The sequence below is a fragment of the Gossypium arboreum genome, chromosome 2, assembly GCF_025698485.1.
Source record: "Gossypium arboreum isolate Shixiya-1 chromosome 2, ASM2569848v2, whole genome shotgun sequence".
Lineage (NCBI taxonomy): Eukaryota > Viridiplantae > Streptophyta > Magnoliopsida > Malvales > Malvaceae > Gossypium > Gossypium arboreum.
The window spans coordinates 25,729,072-25,746,867 of NC_069071.1; the positions used below are offsets into that span (position 1 = coordinate 25,729,072).

The 17,796-nt window shown below is 32.7% G+C and overlaps 2 protein-coding genes across 3 annotated transcripts; one reads left to right on the forward strand and one right to left on the reverse strand.

The window, feature by feature from the left end:
• Positions 1-367: 367 nt before the first annotated feature.
• On the forward strand, positions 368-5,322 carry LOC108467139 (protein MODIFIED TRANSPORT TO THE VACUOLE 1). Of its 2 annotated transcripts, XR_001868768.2 has the most exons (6): positions 368-893; positions 1,299-2,042; positions 2,308-2,463; positions 3,232-4,188; positions 4,400-4,495; positions 4,988-5,322. XR_001868768.2 is itself a non-coding variant. In XM_017767676.2 (5 exons), the coding sequence occupies exons 1-5, from the start codon at positions 687-689 to the stop codon at positions 4,439-4,441; spliced, it is 2,106 nt and encodes a 701-aa protein (XP_017623165.1). In that variant the 5' UTR covers positions 368-686; the 3' UTR covers positions 4,442-4,848. The 2 variants fall into 2 exon arrangements, 1 of the variants encoding a protein (XP_017623165.1); XM_017767676.2 differs by lacking the exon at positions 4,988-5,322 and having other exon boundaries at positions 4,400-4,848.
• A 5,721-nt stretch (positions 5,323-11,043) lies between these two features.
• LOC108466530 (uncharacterized) lies at positions 11,044-14,674 on the reverse strand. Its single transcript, XM_017766893.2, has 9 exons — positions 14,339-14,674; positions 13,752-13,828; positions 13,272-13,500; positions 13,004-13,158; positions 12,867-12,912; positions 12,688-12,779; positions 12,402-12,498; positions 11,717-11,773; positions 11,044-11,591 (listed from the first exon to the last, which is right to left on the reverse strand). The coding sequence occupies exons 1-9, from the start codon at positions 14,549-14,551 to the stop codon at positions 11,481-11,483; spliced, it is 1,077 nt and encodes a 358-aa protein (XP_017622382.1). The 5' UTR covers positions 14,552-14,674; the 3' UTR covers positions 11,044-11,480.
• Positions 14,675-17,796: the final 3,122 nt, after the last annotated feature.

Consider the following 17,796-nt stretch of genomic DNA (forward strand, 5'->3'; position numbering starts at 1 on the left):
TTGGTTGCTTTGTTAGCCACTTCATCACTTAACATTAGAAATAGGTAAAAAATTTAATAAAATGGTCATTTTGCTCTTTGATCTAATGTAGAATGATTAATTTACTTTTTTTTTAAATGGAGCAAAATGTAATCTAACTCTTAGTACGAGAACCTCTATGATACTTTTACCATGATAGATTTTATATTTTTTTCAAATAAAAATTAATTTTACTTTGAATATTTTATGTGATTGTTTAATGGTGAATTTTTTAATAGGTGGATTTTTTTTTAAGGTAAGGGAATTAATTAATTATTTTTAAGTGAAAAATGCAAATTTTTTTTTTAAATGCGACTTTTTAGTATAATAAATTTCTAAATTTATCAACAAAACAGCCGGAATTGACAGCGTTACCTTGACCACGGTCCCAAACATTAACACCTGTTCTGGCAACCATGCGCAAGGGACAGACAAATTTAACAACCTGACGGGTCTGTGAGCCTAGCACCACGGTGTAAGCCTTCGTTCACAAATCCAAAATCTGTCTTTGCCCTAATTCAATCCCTATTCATCGAAATTCAACGATTTCCCTTCTTTTCAACGCCCCTTTCTTCATCCAACCAATACCAAATAGATCCACCTTAAACCTCTCGATTCAATCAAAGACTTTGAGGGTTTTACCCCTTTTTCCCCTTCAATTTTTTGTAATGGATTCAAGCAGGCGAGCGGTGGAGTCGTACTGGAGATCGCGGATGATTGATGGAGCAACCTCGGATGAAGACAAAGTAACTCCCGTTTATAAGCTAGAAGAGATCTGCGAGCTCTTGAGATCGTCTCATGTTAGTATCGTTAAAGAGGTCTCTGAATTTATACTGAAACGACTCGATCATAAAAGCCCCATCGTCAAACAAAAGGTAATTCCGTTTCAATTTGCTCTCAATTTTGTTTCAATTTGGTTAAATCTAGTCAATTGTAATCAAGTTGTCGTTTCTCTGGGGAAATTTTCCTGGGAAAGTTACAAAGTTAAAGTTTTGAACTCAATTTAGTCATGCAATCAAGCAGTGAAGTAAGCAGTGAAGTAACGATCGGAGAACTTTAACTGAGTTTTTTTGTAGTTAAATATCTGTATCAAAGCATTACTTGTGTTTGTATATAAATGCAACTAAAGCAAAAGGCTATTAACAAAACAAGGAGAGGAGCCTAATATTCTCCGAAGGCGAAGAAGTTTTTACATGTAAAGAGTCTAAGTTACCATGTGTTTCTATTATTATGAAATATCAAAACATGTTGATACTCAATTTGTAGTGGGACTTTTACAGGCTTTGCGGCTAATAAAATATGCTGTGGGAAAGTCTGGTGTGGAGTTTAGGAGAGAAATGCAGCGGAACTCTGCAGTGGTGCGTGAGTTATTCCATTACAGAGGGCAACCGAATCCTTTGAAGGGGGATGCACTCAATAAGGCTGTTCGGGACACAGCTCATGAGGCTATTTCTGCTATATTTGCAGAGGAGAAAAATGCTAGTAAGCCTCCTCCTGCAGACGACCTTAACAAACGAATACAAGGATTTGGGAACTCAAACTTTGAAATGCCATCTGATGATAAGAAATCATTTCTAAGTGAGGTGGTTGGCATTGGAAGTGCTTCCCTCAAGCAGGGAATCAGTAGTTTCACTCAGGGCCATTCACTTAGAAAGAATGATAATGGGAACTACAAAAGCCCTACACTTCAAAGGTCTTTGACTAAAGAAATTGACCATTCTGATAGGTATGAACCTGTTACATTGCATACTGACACTCAAAGGGTTTCCGGTAATTCTGCTAGTGGACCTTGGGGCCAGGATTCAATAGTATTACAGACTGAAACAACAAATGGGGAATCCAACTCAAATAAAGAGAGTAAAACTCGTGAAGAGAGATTGTTGGAAACCATTGTGACATCTGGTGGCGTTCGTCTCCAACCTACTCGAGATGCCATTCAGGCTTTCCTTGTGGAGGCTGCAAAGCTTGATGCTTTGGCTTTAAGTCATGCCCTTGAAACAAAGCTTCTATCTCCAATGTGGCAGGTAACTCTCTGCACCTATCTATCGGAAACCATAGGGGTGGGGTGGGGAACTTGGCTTGAACCTAAACTATCTACCCAAGTCAGTTTCACCTTAATCACTTTGCTGTACATGGAGGCACACCGTACTTATTACATGCCCATGTATCGGTGATAATTCTATATTGACTTCTTTCCCAAAAAAAAAAAAAAAAAAAAGAAAAAGAATGGATTGGAATTTTTGTGTTTTTAGGTATCTTTTAACCTTGACCAGAACTACCGGTGACCAGGTTCGCATGAAAGCTGTATGTGTGCTTGAGTCCATTTTGAGGAAAAAGGAAGATGAGCATTTCTTAGTTGTGGCTTCTTACTTTACCGAGAGCAAAGAAGTTGTTTTGAGATGTTCTGAGTCTCCCCAAGCTTCCCTCAGAGAAAAGGCTAACAAGGTAAATATCTCAGTCAACCCTCTGTTTTACTTTTAATCAGAAAGACGAAAATATCATTTTTGTTATGCTTTAATGCCAGCCCAGAGCATTGTTTTTGATGGCATGCTTGTAGGTTCTTTCTCCTTTACCCCTTTGATTTATGTAGCAACTACAGTAAGTTCTCATTCTGTAAACTAATGTCATGGGAAATAAAGGAAAATTGAACTAACTTATGCTTAACAACTTGCTTTTAGCGATATGGAATATTTTTTTTTTTTTGAGGTTCACTTGAAATGTCATTTGTATTTTGGTTTCATGATAAGTGTAGGAAGGCCAATTGAATTTCCATCCTGTTTGAGTTCATTAAGGTATTGCATTTATTGATGGCATATTTATGCAAATCTAATGTGTTGTTTGTTGGTGCTTCTTTTAAATAATATTAATTAAAAAATCTAGGAAACTTCTATTATGTATTAATTAAATTTTGGTTGCTGCTTCATTTTTTCCCCTTAAACATCAGTTCAGAGAAATATTGATTAGTCTTTTGTTTCCTCTCCATTATTATTTGAGGACAGTTTCATCTCTACCTTTTCCTTGAACCTACAGATTGAGATATTTTAAGATGGCTCTCAATTGATGTCACATTATGTCACATTATGCTATAGTGCTCTATGACTTTAAAAAGTTATTATTTACACTGAATACTAATTTAAAGCTGGTAGGATACGATTTACTGATTTAATGAAATAGATGCCACAGTTGACATATATATATTTGCTTATTAAACAGGTATTAGTCCTTTTGAATGGGGAACAACCTGGTGGTTTGGCAAGTACTTCAGAAAAGTTTTTGAAAGCTGAGACCACACCTGTTCAAATGCCTGACCTGATCGACACTGGTGATCCGGATGATTACAATGGACTAGATAGTTCCACAAAAGATCAAAATGATCAAAATACTGCAGTACGGACAGCAACACCCCTTATTGATGACTTACTTGGAGATGGTATTGGTACTAATCTCAGCACCAGTGAACTGAAAAATGATGATGATCCCTTTGCAGATGTCTCTTTTCACACTACTGAGGGAAGAGAAAATGTGGATGATCTCTTCTCTGGGATGAGTGTAGATGACAAGTCAGCTATGAGTGATAATTGTGTGACTGCAAATGAAAAATCTGAACTAATCGATATCTTTGGGACCAATCCTGCAGCTCCAATTGAGCCCGCAAATAAAAAAACTGATATTAATGATTTGATGGCTGGCTTGTCTATGAATGAGAATCCACCTAGTTTGAAGCAGAAAGGAATCTTTTCTGAGGCACACCCTGAAGATATATTTGCCGATGTCAACACTCATTCTAGCTATCAAGCTTCTAATGATGCTTTGGGTGGTCTTCTTGGTTCCCAAGCCACTGGGATGAATTCAAACACAACGTTTCCTTTAGGGAACATGCCATTTGCCATCCCTCCTGGATTAATGTTGAACCCAGCCTTATCTCAGCCAATGAATTATGGTGCTGTGGGAAGTTTCTTTGCTCAGCAGCAATTGCTTGCAACAATGTCCAACTTACAACATTTTGGGAATCTTAATGCACAAAATGCTGGCTTCAATAATGTTTCCAATGGATCTAATGGAGGGTCACCTCTCCCAGATATATTCCAGTCAAATTTTCCAAGTCAAACACCTAGTTCAATGATGAACAGTTCAAAGAAAGAGGATACCAGAGCATTTGACTTCATTTCGGTGAGTTTAAGTTCTAGCATATATTACTTTTAGATAGTCTTGTACCAATTTCTTTTACACATGATGAGTTATATTCTTGAAGTAATAGTTCCAATACTTATCAAAATTTATGAGGTCCTGCCTGGAATATCATTTAATAGATATGCCGGCCCAATAGGATTGTTTGTGGATTACACCTACAATAATCTTGTATCTGGTTTCAATCTGGCAGGACCATCTTGCAGCTGCTCGTGATCCAAAGAGGACGGTGTAAGGTTATTGTGCTTGAATGGGCCTGTCGTAGAATCTCAAGGGCACTTCAATGATGGTAAATATTCTTTTGAAATAATGGAGCTGTGATGTTACATGCATCATTACCGTTTCATTGCATGTAATATAACTTGAGGTGGGGTGGGGTGGGGGGCATCCTTAAAAAGAATAGGCTACTTTTAGGCCTGTTTTGTATTTGAGATGAAAGAAAATTGGGAAATGTTGTGCAGTTGCGGTTACATGTTTAAGTTTTCAAAGTACTCTTTTTCTATAATTTTTTTAACGAACATCTTGTAATGGACTTGTAGAGTTGTACGTCTAGTCTTTTTGTCACCAGCTCCACTAGAAATGCTGTGTTAAATGCAAAGGGATAGAAAAAATCAATAAATGTTATTTGCTTTATCTGGTTTACATTTATATTGTAACTCGGTTAATTTAAGCAGTCACCTTTTCAGCAAGTTTGGGTTTGAATCTGTACACTCAGAACTGAACTTTTTCCTTATTTTTAGGCTACCATTTTCTGCCTTAAAGAAAAAGTGTTCATTGGCAGGTCTTGACATGTTGGTTAAAGAACAATATAAACAGCATCAACAAGCTCAACTTAAATGGTGATCCCATTTTTGTGTCTAGAAATGAGAAGGAAAACAACATGAAACTGGGCGAGAATGATGATGCTAGCTTAGTTAAAACAACCGAGCCGAGAGTTAATGAAACAATATTAGTAAATTAAGATTTCAAATTCATCAATCCTAGAACATCAATTTAGCATACATGTATTGATTGTAAATACGATTAAGGGAAAGGTGAATAAATGTTGAGAAGGTTAAATTACCCAACGGTTTCTTTATACATCGAGTTGAATTCAATCTGTCATGTTTTAGAAAATGCTGATATTTTCTTCATCGCATTTTAATAAACAGTGATAAGTCTGTCGCATTAGTCTTTTTCCTAGATGCTTTCCATCTCCGATTGCATCCTGAATCCATATGACCGCCCCGCCATTAAGTTCCTAGAAAATGGTGACGATTTTTTTTTTTTTTGGGGGGGGGGGAGGTACTGTTGTTGTATAAGGAGCATTGAAATAAATAAGCATATTTGGACTACTATCAAAAGAGTACAATATTCGAAGCACATTGGTCTCTTTTCTCCGTTCCAGAATTTCGTTATTACCTTGAATTAGTTTGACTTTGTTTGTCAGTAGTGTGTCAGAAAAAATTTCCTAATTCACTTGTAATTTGCCAAGAATGATTTTGGTCCAGCCCTTTTCTTTGTTTATCAATCTGTAAAGTTTGATCTATTGTTCCTCAAGGAGTGTTGAAGCCTCCAAAAGAATCATTAGGTGTCTGCAAGTGATAAAGAAATTTCCACCCCAGTTTTTAACTATCGTTGCTCCTCCAAAGATTCAGATCCATTCCCTTTAACCACGTACATATAGAGGTTCCAACCAATATCTTCTTCAGGCACTTGAATGGACTGTAGTTGGCTCTTGTATCTTCCCTGATTTCTTCTTCAAGAAATCTCATGTTTCCTTTGTTATTAAAGGAAGCCATGATTACGGCGTACCAATAGTTGAACCTACTTAAAGGCACCTTACGGGTTTGGTGTTGACTTGTTAAAAATAACATCATTCCTACCCTTCCATACTGTCTTGAGCATGCACGTGAAAGTCATATAGAAGCTCGTCACCTGCTATGGTTGGTTCACAAGAATGACTATGCCATAGCCATTATAGCCATTCATGCCTTATTCAAAGCATTGGAACCCATTCTATTGTTTTGTTTACTGTAAAGCTTATTCAGTTGAACACTCATTACAGGCTAATGCAGCAAAAATTGCTGAATAGCCATTCAAGTCCCCCAATAAATGGCTATTCATTGGTTTCTGCAAAATCATCTTATAAGGATTTTTTCAGTTTCGTAAGTGCTTTCCAACTCCGAATGGAAATCCCTTAGTTTTGTCTATTACTATTGTTAGATTCCCATAGCATATTGGAAGCCTCTCTAACCGAAACGATGTCGTCAGTCATCTTTCCATACAATTTTATTATTTTTGTAACACTCCTTACCCAAAACCGTCGTCGGAGTCGAGCATGAAGCGTTACCAAACTTATCTTATCTGTTCGGGGCATAAAAAAAAATATTAATTCACTCACATTCATCCAATAAATCCCTAAAAAGGGCCCTTGAGGCCCTAAAACGTGCAATTGGAATGGTTCGGGACCAAACCAGGAATATTAAAAATTTTCCGATTACTTACACAAATCAAAACAATTTATTTCACTATTCATAATAAAACTGTCCATCTGCGTAACAATCACTAAATTAATTATAACTCGAGTTACGAAACTCAAAATTTAATTCCGTAAATTTTTCTTGAAACTAGACTCATATAGCTTTTTACCAAAATTTTTCCAAAATTTTTGGTTTGGCCAATTAGTACAGTTTATTCATTAAAGGTTCCCCTGTTTCGCAGTTCAACGGACCTGACCTCTCTTCACAAAAAATCGGTTATCTCATTATACAGAAACCGAATAATGTTTTCGTTTATTTCTGATGAAAATAGACATATAAACTTTGATTATAATTCTTTTTGTACAATTTCTAGTGATTTTCCAAAGTTGGAACAGGGGATCATGAAGTCAATCTGAACCAGTCTTACAGAAATTTAAATATCTCAGTATATAGACTTCCTTTGCTTGCTCTGTTTCTTTCCTATGAAAATAGACTCAATAAGCTTTAATTCTATATCTCATTCACCCCTTAATTCCATTTCTATAATTTTTAGTGATTTTTCAAAACCATGTCATTGGTGTTGTTTCCTAACTGTTCCATGGCCAACTCTTACTCTTTCATAGTTTCTTTGCATCAAACCTCATTTAGGCATACATAATACCAAAACATGTTCTTATTTAGCTATATCATAAGCTAATCATTACCAAGTATTCACATGCCATTCTTTAATCATATCATAAGGACATACACACAAAATAGCCAAGTCTCTATACATGCCATAACTTAAAGTATTTCTAGTCACAAAATACCGAGATAACTCGTTGATAGTGTGAGGCGATCTCCGACGTCCTTACGATTTTTCGAGTTGGCTTTGCGATACTATAAAAAAGAGAGAAAAGAAAGGGAGTAAACACAAAGCTTAGTGAGTTTGCATGTAAATAAATAACAACATTCTAAATGAATTATCAAGATAACCTGCACCTTTCGAACATGGACTTATTTTACCTTCCCTTTGGTACACTTTTGAATTTTCCGTTGAACCATTTGGAATACTAAGGATACACGGGTACCTTTCCTTTTTAAACTTCCCATTGCCATGTCTTGACATGGTCTTACGTGGTATCCTTGCCTTATGAACTCATCATTGCCTTGCCTTGGCATGGTCTTACATGGGATATTTGCCTTATAGTAGTTTATCAATGCCATGTCTTGACATGGTCTTACATGATTTCCTTGCCTTGTAAAACTTACCAATGCCATGCCTTGGCATGGTCTTACATGGTATCCTTAAACCCTAATGTCATGACATTTGTATCCTACACATTCCTAAGGTTCAACTGGGACTTTTAAGTATCATTTCTCCGTCAATTTTTGCTTGAATCATCAAGGAATAAATTTAAAAAATAAATATATAGATGCTGAAAAATAACATCATTAATTATAAATAATAAAACATTACATTTATTTACCGCAAACTTACCTCGATACAAAATATGATCAAATATTTTGATTTAGTCCTTAACCTTTTTCTTTCCTCAGTCTAACCCCTAATTTTGTTCTTCTTGATCTATAATAGCAAATTTAACTTATTTAATATTCACATTTATCAAAACAGTCCTTAACTCTAACTCTGGAAAAATTACAATTTTGCCCCTAAACTTTTGCGTATTTACACTTTTACCCCAAGGCTCGAAAATGAAACTTTATCCCTAATTCTTATGTTTTATGACATGTTGATCATTTATTTACCTACGAAAACATCAAATTCCCACTCTAACATGTACTTATGACCATTAGGTATTTTTACCGATTATGTCGTTTTACTCGTTTTCACTTAAAATCTCTTAGCTCAAGTTGTTTAACATAATTTCAAGCTTCATATTCTACCATAAAACGTAAAAATAAACACATTTCACCGATGGGTATTTTTCCAAATATGAACCTTAGGTTAAATTATTGCTAGAATAAGCTAAATCAAGTTACCGGGACTTAAAAACGTAAAGAACATTAAAAACGGGGCTTGGAATCACTTACTATGAAGCTTGGAAGCTTGAAAAAACTCTAGCTATGAAGAACCCTTGAAATTTTGGCCTAATGAAGAAGATGGGCACATTTTGCCTTCTTTTTCCCCTTTTTAATCTTTTAATTACCAAATGACTAAAATACCCTTCATTAAAACTTTAGTTATTTTTATCTATGTATGCCCATTTTTGTCCACAAAAACCTAATGGTCTAATTACCATTTAAGGACCTCTACTTCAATTATACTCTTCAATTTAATACTTTAGCATCGAAAACTCATATTTATCAACTTTTGCAATTAAGCCTTAGTAGGCAAATTAAGCATGCTATCTATAAAATTTTCCATCGATACTCTAACACATGCATCTAATCACTCGGTAAATTATAAAAATTAATCGGAATAAACTTTTCTATCTCGAATTCGTGGTTTCACAACCACTGTTCCGTTTAGGCTCTATTTTGGGATGTTACAATTTCCACCAAACCAATAAATGGATCTACTCGAGAGATCCTTTCAGCTTTCTTGACCAAGTTTTCTGGTAATTCTATTCGCATCCTAACACTTCTCGTGGCTATCTCTCCATTGGTTAATTAAGATAAGTGAGTTATTGAAACTCACCATATATATATATATGCCAAATAGTATTATCAAAATGGCAAAATATGTCATAAATCCCTTTATTTTTCACAATTTAAAATTTAGGCATTGTTTTTTTACTTTCAAGAATTTAATCTCTCTATTTTTAAAATTTTAAAATTCAGATTCAGTTGTTAACACTATAAATTTTTTTATTAAATTTGTTGGTGTGACATTTTGAAATAAAAAGTATAAATTATATTCGCAATCACTCAACTATGATTTTTTTGGTTATCCAATTATGAAAAGTTACAAAATGGTCACCCAACTATATTGGATGTTTTGGTATTTTCAATTTTATGGTAGCCAGTTGGTGACTAAAAAAGATAAAATTGAATAGTTACGTAATCATTTATAACATTTCATAGTTGGGTGATCAGAAAAAAAATAAAAAACCATAATTAGGTAACCTCTATTGTAGTTTACCCTAAAAAATATTCACTTGGTAGTTATATAACTAAAATTGGTGTAGTAATGAACTTGAATTTAACAAAATTTTTTAGTATTATTAAAAATTAAACTTGAATTTTGAAATATGAAAAATAGATGAACTAAATTTCTAAAATAAATATATAAGAACTAAATTCGAAAACATATTTTAACCTATAAAAGTTTATCATCAAAATCTGTGTTTGCTTCCTATCTTCATTTTCAGTTTAAATTTTTGACATCCGAATCTTAGATTTTAATGTTGTATGCATTGCATGTAACTTTATATGTTTAATTTTAATTATTTTTAAATAACGTATTTTTAATTATTGTTATCTATCATTAATAATGATAATTTTTTTAGTTTTTAAATAATATACAAATTTGAAATTATATAAGAAAATAAACTATAATATTAATTTGAAAAAAAATGAAACAATTATAAAATTCATGATAAATAAGAAATATATTTAATAATAGTGATTAAAAAGTAATTATTGAAATTTGACTTTATTTTCAAAACAAACACACAAAACATTTTTAAGTCCACCAAACAAATAACACATAGATAATAATAAATAAATAAATAAAAGAAGAAGAGAGAGAATTTTAAGAGCGCTTGCTTCATATATTATAAATTTATAAAAATTTAAAAAAATCATAATATCATATTTCCTCATCATCAATTAATAAAATCTTTAATTACTCTCCGATGCCGTTGTTGTTCAAACACGCTCCGATGCTGTTTTTATTCAAAATGATTCGATATTGTCTCTTTGAAGAACCATTATTTTAATTCTTTCTTTTTTTATAATTCTAACTTAGGCTAAAAATCTTCATTTTTTTACTAGTAATTTTTCTTAAAAACTATCGAATGGATATGCTTAATTACCGAATGCTACTTATAAAACTAAGCTTCAATTTTAATTAGTATACAACTCAAATCCAAGTAATAATTCTATTTTGCATAAATAAACACAATTTTTAAAAAATTAACCCAAAGTAAAATTTTAATTAATAATTATAATTATACTTATCATAGTTTTTCCTATATTTTAGACTAAGTGTTGTATCACAGTAGTAAGTCATAAAATTAACAATCCTTTTAACTAATAATTTTAAATTAAATTATATTTATTTTAAAATTAATTTAACAATATGAGAAGAAATAAAGAATACTTTTTCAAATTTTTTTTTTCTAAATTGGTGCTTATTAGATACTGACATTTGAGAAAACAAATAATCCTGGACAAAAACGTTCTGAAAATTGTTAAAAGAATAATACAATTATTCCAACAAACCTATATTTTATTGTTTATTTAATCTTTATGATATAACACTAAATACTAAAAATAATATATAATTAAAATTTAAGAAAACCAATGAACTGAAATACTAAACCAATCCTAACTTCAAATGATAAACGAACATTAAATTGTATACTCAAATTGCAAGTTGAAATGGGGAAGAAGAATGTACAATTTTGTAATTAATATAAAATTTGGATACAAATATGGATACTAGGAAGTATTATATACTCTCTAACCCCATTTCAATGAATTTTGACATTTGATATATATTGGATTTCCCTAAGAAAAATGAAAAGAAAAATCTCTGTTATTTACTGTATAGAGCTTCGCTCCTGAGATCATATCGAGGTTATCATAATCTATGCTTTGCATCAACATGATCCTCCACTTCAAAAATCTGACCTTTTTGAGAAGCTATACTGGCTGTTTTCTTGATGAAAGTATTGTTGTCGGTCGATATGCATTTGGATGCTGAATTATTACCAAAACCGAATCTCTGGAGCTTTCGTCTCGTACAGAAGTCGGCTACAGCAGTTAAAAGAAAAAGAAATGAGTTTTGGTAAAACACAAAGCTCTAAATATGGAATAATGCAGCGGAAAATGAAATGAGTTTCAAAGGTCATAGATGATGTTGAATCCGAGTTGCTTACCACACCGATGTGCCATTCATGGCTTTGGAACTCTCGGAATGTCGTTGCATCCATCTCCTGCAGTAGCATGACTCAAAATATTATCATAAAATAGAATATAATGTTGTAGTTTTCAACACAAGTGTTATTGTTCCCTCATTCATTGACTCCTGCTTATGGAACGTGGTTCGCTCTTATGAGCCTTGTTTAGTCGGACAGCATAAATGTTCTTAGGGTTTTACGAGAAGGTAAGTACTAGACAAGCTATTGATGTAGTTTCTAAAGATAAAATGATGGAAAGGGTAAAGCATGATTGACTCGAATGATACACTGGGATGTAAAAGCATCATAGTAAAGAAAAGAGATATCAACTGCAAGATGGATGTTCTTCCAGGTTTCGAAGCACATAATCAACATTTATGACTAAATTCTCCGATCAGAAAGGGTACCAACAAGGATGTTATTTGATGATTACATCCACCAACTTTCAGATTAACATTTATAAACATGTTATTTCTTGGTCTTTGAAACAAAGAAAATCCGGAATGAGACGAGCTGAGTCAACTGATGTAAAAGTCAATTTAATAATTAGTTGAATGCAAATTAAGGTTTCAAATTTCTCCGTCGACATGGAAACTAAATGCTATCTCTAGAAGAGTCTATTACACAAAGTAAAAATCTGTTTTCAAATAGCAAATTAACTTACTATACGATAGATCGGAGGGACCATTAAATCCACTTTAGATTTTAAAGTCGGCATAACCGAAAAGCGTGGTGCCAATTCTTGTGACCTAAAAGTCCACCTGCATATATAACAAACGGGAAAAAGCTGTTAAATATTGTATCAAAATGGCTCAACCTTAATGCCTAATCAATGGATTAAGCATTATCATATTATAGAAATACTTTTGATCAAAAAGTAGTGAGTACATTAGTGCCCGAAAACTAAATATTTCCAACGGAAGACTTGTGATTGTGTGATCCATACATACCCGATGTACAAAAATATGCAGAATTGAGCCCATTCTCGAACCAGCAACCGGAGCCAGTAATTCTCAGAGGAGTCGTCAATGTTTATGTATATCTGAAAATGAAAATATCGAGCAATCATATCACTCATGAACTTATATATATGTCAAAGGCAGAGAATGTGAGGTTGACATATTCATACCACAATTTCGGCCATAGCAACTATTTGCATAGCACCCTGAAATTTCCTGCCCATTTGCGAACGAAGCTTAACTTATGATCTAGTTGTCACTAAAAGCAATCCATACAAGATTAAAAATTTTAAATAATGGAACATACTTTAACATTCTGTACTTCATATAAACAGCATCGCGCATTGGTTGGACATCCTCATCCTCGATAAATGTTAACTGCTCACGCAACACTAACAGATTTTGCGATATATGGTGAAAAATTACATAAAAAGAAATCATGTAATTAAGAAGTAGAAGAACCTGTAAAACGGAGCAGTAATACGTCTTATTAGTACACTATTTTGAGGATGAAATAAGCCAAAGTTACAGTTAGTTAGCTAGCAGAACATATATTACATAATCAAGAAACTCACTGTGAAATAAGGTACGGAAGCTCGGTAACCAATGAGAGTCAAGTAAAATACACATCCAAGTGCGGCAGTAGTTCGACGCTCTGTTAGCGAAAGGCGTTCGCAGGTGATGCAGTATCCATGAGAGATGAGCAAAAAGGAAACGAATGAAACTGTCTGAAAGAGCACTCCAGTTACATACACCCCGAAAGACATCCACAGTGAACATAGCTGAAGATAAAAGCATGAGTACCTGCAAGAATGGTCCCTTTGAAATCCGAAAAATAACTTTTTTCACAAAATAAATAATGCAGTGGTTTCCTACTTGATAAGAACTACGGCCATGTCGAGCAAATAAATATAATTAACTTACTCTTTTTATGGAAACTTTCCATTGCCTCCACTATATCAGATGTTCATGTCATCTCTTTACATGAATTCTCATTTCTAACTATTTAGACTCAAAGATAAACTAACCAAGTGTTATGCAAAATCAAAACTTACCAAAAAAGGAAGGATAGAGTGAGTTGCAAGGCTTTAATCAAGGGCACAGATGCAAGAGTCCATTGTAAATTATTTATCTGTTCAAGTGTGATAATAAGAAAACAATTCATAAGAAAATCCAACAATTTGTCATTATTTGGTATCAAAATAGAAAATGAAAGACACAAAGGTTCCATTAAATGGCTTAACCTCATAGAAAACAACAACATAACATACTTGGAATTGGAAGGAACCTCCAAAGTTCAAAACCAATTGATTAAACTTTTAACTTTATATTTGGAAATAACTCAAAATTGAAATATTTACTGACTGCTTTCTTCTTTCATGCCGTACTTGTATCTAAATCATAAGAAAGAAAAATGATCGTAATTAAATCAAAAACTAAACCCAGATTTTTTATAGGAAATAAAAATGAAAAAGAAAAAAGAGAAAGAAATAAGGTTCCTGTAAAGGAGTCAACTTGATTGAATCACTTACTAGTTTTCATTATCCATCAAATTCTGAGATAAGAAAATAAAATTCTAACCCCCCCAACCCCCGGCGCCAAAAAAAAAAGTTGAAAAATACGAAAGAAAAAAGAAAAAAACCTGGAAATGGCGGTTTTTGTAAGTGTTGAAAGTCCAAGAACAAGCGGAGAAGAACCAGATGAAAAGGAAAGACAAGTAAAGAGCAGGCAAAGGTCGATAGGAGTCGTCAAGTACGGCATGATTGGACTCACCCATATCTGAGACGTTCATGATTGAAGGAAAAGGGAAAGGTTGGATGGGTATTTGGTAGTTTGGGTTGTGTTTCATTAACATCGATAGTTTTGAGTTTTACAATGTCGTTGCTTTGCTGCCTGCCCGCCTTTGTCCTTTGCCCTCTTTCCAACTTTGGGTTTTATGTCTGCTTCTTATACTAAGCTAGAATTTTGCATTTCTTTTATACATTTCCCTTTTTTCTTAGATATTTTCTAACACTCAATTCTCTTTCCTTTTTTTTTTTTTTTTTGGCTTTTGCCAAATTAATGGATTTCTTATTTACTCTTTTTTTTTTTTTAAAATTAATTAAGGATTTGTCTTCTTAAATATATATACTTAAAGAAACCAGCAATACTGAATGCGATGTTTGGAACAAAAAGACCATCAAAAGTTTTCGAAAGATAAATTAAAGATTCAAATGTTGACACAAACATTACAGATTGAATTTAATAAGAAAAATATTAAAACCTGAAAATAAAATATCATTGGCAATATATAAAAGATTTTTATATTTTTAAAATTGTTAAATGTATTCATATTTTATAGCAGCAATCAGTGTTTGTTAATTAAAAATAGGTAAGCTATTGAAAATAAAGTCGTATGAGTAGATGATAACAACTACGAAGACTTTGTTAATTATGTATATTTTAAAACTCAAAATTCGGGAAAAGGTGGAGAGGGTAGAGTTTTAAGTTTTAAGAATGTAAAGATGATGGGGCATTGTTTTTAGGAAATGAAGTTAGTGGTTACAAATGCATGTTGTTTTCATTCAACAAAACCACCTCTTTACTAGGCTACAATTAGGATGTACCAAATCATCAAAAACATTAATTTTTTAAAAAGATATATAATTTTAAAAATTTCGAAATTTAATTATGTATAAATACTATGGGTGGCTCTCAATTCAAATTAAGTAATTTCAATTTTACTTTGGTTATCATGACAAATTAGGATTATATTATACAAAATAAAATAAAATAAAATTTTAAATTCAAATTCATAATCCCAATCATAAATGAGTTTTAAGCAAAATCCTTGATATATTTCAAAATGACTCCAATTGCATCAAGCGTCTTCTTTGGTACCAACGTGGAAAGCACCATTATGATTCAATTCAACCCCCCTCTTCCCCCTTTACGCTTATAATTTATTTTAATTTATTTCCTTAATGTTTGTCCACCAAATCTTTTTCTCAGGGAATGTTCACCAAACAAGTTGATTTTGTTTAGGCGACTGACTTTGACCTTCTTCAAACTATGTAATAATAATATTGAATGGATTTTTTTAATTATAAATTAAGAAAATTGTTTATATTTGATGTATTATTTTACTGAATAAACAAAGAAGCAGCAGCAGCAGCATTAGAAGATAAAAGAACATGTGACTTGTTGAACTGATATCTTATATTTCAAGTAATCCTAATCCATTTCAGATATAAAAAAGTTGGAAAATCTTGGCATTATAAACATCATATTTTAGGGTAAAATAAAACATGAGGGGAGATTGACTTAAGAAATATTAGTGGAAGGCATGGGCACTGCATATTGGTAGGCAGCCTATTGTTTCAACCACTTTGAGAATTAGATTTGATGATAACCCACCCACCATCCACCTTTAATCAAATCAATATCAACATTTTTATTTTTGCAAGTCCTTACATATGCATTTTGGGCTTATCTCATTGGGGGGTACATAGCTAATTGCTTACCAATTTTAGTGCGGGGGAAATTGAAACTATTTTTTTAAAAATCAGATGAACCATTTAAACGACAAAACAAAACATAAAAAGGATAATTTGTATTCAAGTTATGGAATTAGTCTCATTAATTTGAATCAATTTTGTTCATATATTTCACTAGTTTGAAAATTTCAGCTCAATCGTTTATAACCTTGATTTGTTTTTGTCCTTAATTTTGGTGAAGTGGTGCTGACATTGCTGATTTGGAGAACTTGGTCAGCAAAATTCTTGTCACGTTGATGATGTGATCTTTTTTTCTCGAGTGACTTAGAGCATGAAATGTCAAATGCAAGTTCTAGTCCCTGTATTTTTATGAAAATACAAATTTAATCTCTATAATGATTTTGATTTTTTTAGTGTTAAGTTATTTGAAATCTATTTTATTGAAAGAGACAATTCTTGTAACAAAAATGAAAGCAGAAGAAAAATAAATACAAATTAATAAAGCATTGCAAAAATTGAAAAGGAAAAAAAAAAGGAGATCAAAAGAAAAGTCGCTTCCATACACCAAATCAACATCTTTCGAAACAAGCGAAACGGGGTGAAACCTAGCACCTTTCAGTCGAAGCATCAAAAGCAACAAAGTCCAAAGAGCTCATTAACAAACAATGTTAGTTCTTCAAAGAAGAAAAGCAATAAATCGGAACCCTCAATACTATGATATAAATGAATCCTCAATCAGGTAGATAGACCCACTATCTGTCTTCGTCAAAGGCAATGTCGGTAAAGGATGACACCTTTTGTACCATCTCTTACCTGGTCCGACAACCGACATGGATGAGTGATGTTACAATGACACTTTATTTACTTGAATACAGTTTTCTTTTTACAAAACATCAAATTTGCAACTTAATAAAATCCTTTAACACAATTTTAAACTTTAGAAAACTTTGAAAACATTTTAAAATAATTTTCTAAGTGCTTGGACATGCCCAAAACATAAAATGCGGTCCCCAAGACTTAAAATGCCCAAAAATACAAGTTGTACAGGTACAGTGGAGAAAGTCTCAAGACTTGGCTTGAAAGTCTTAATACTTAAGCCATAAGTATTGAGACTTACCCTACTTGAGCTACTAACTTGAAAGATTTGATACCATAAGGGCTTACTTCTGATGAGGAGTTAGTACATTGATCCCATGTTTTGGTACTTTTGAAGTCAGTGACCAAAAGTTTTGAAATAGATAAGACTTGTCTCAGTACATAGCCTCATGTATTAGCAAATCTCTTGATGTATCAATACATGCCCTTCATTGTATCGAAATATTAAGTATTTGGAGCTGATTTTTTTTATTTAAATTTTAGTACTTGTATTGGTACTTAGGTCTCAGGTACCTGTACATGGATCATTGTCTGTACATTTTGGGTCTCATTGGTTGTTTCAATGGCCATTTGAGTTTGTTTTTCTTCTATAATGATTAATTAACACTTGTATTAATTTATTCTATTGTTTAGCTTGATTAAAATATGAATTTTATGAATGATATGATATATATTCAATTTGTTTGAATTGCTTCGGTAATGAATATGGCACCTTGTATTCGATCTTCATTCAGGTTAGGTGTAGGGT

Excerpts from the sequence above, each read along its gene's own strand:
- LOC108467139 (XM_017767676.2), top strand. The coding sequence starts at position 687 with ATGGATTCAAGCAGGCGAGCGGTGGAGTCGTACTGGAGATCGCGGATG. Across the intron at positions 894-1,298 it reads GCCCCATCGTCAAACAAAAG|GCTTTGCGGCTAATAAAATA; the intron begins GTAATTCCGTTT and ends GGACTTTTACAG. Across the intron at positions 4,189-4,399 it reads GAGCATTTGACTTCATTTCG|GACCATCTTGCAGCTGCTCG; the intron begins GTGAGTTTAAGT and ends TCAATCTGGCAG.
- LOC108466530 (XM_017766893.2), bottom strand. The coding sequence starts at position 14,551 with ATGTTAATGAAACACAACCCAAACTACCAAATACCCATCCAACCTTTC. Across the intron at positions 12,913-13,003 it reads ATGAAGTACAGAATGTTAAA|GAAATTTCAGGGTGCTATGC; the intron begins GTATGTTCCATT and ends GCAAATGGGCAG. Across the intron at positions 11,592-11,716 it reads ATGAATGGCACATCGGTGTG|CCGACTTCTGTACGAGACGA; the intron begins GTAAGCAACTCG and ends TAACTGCTGTAG.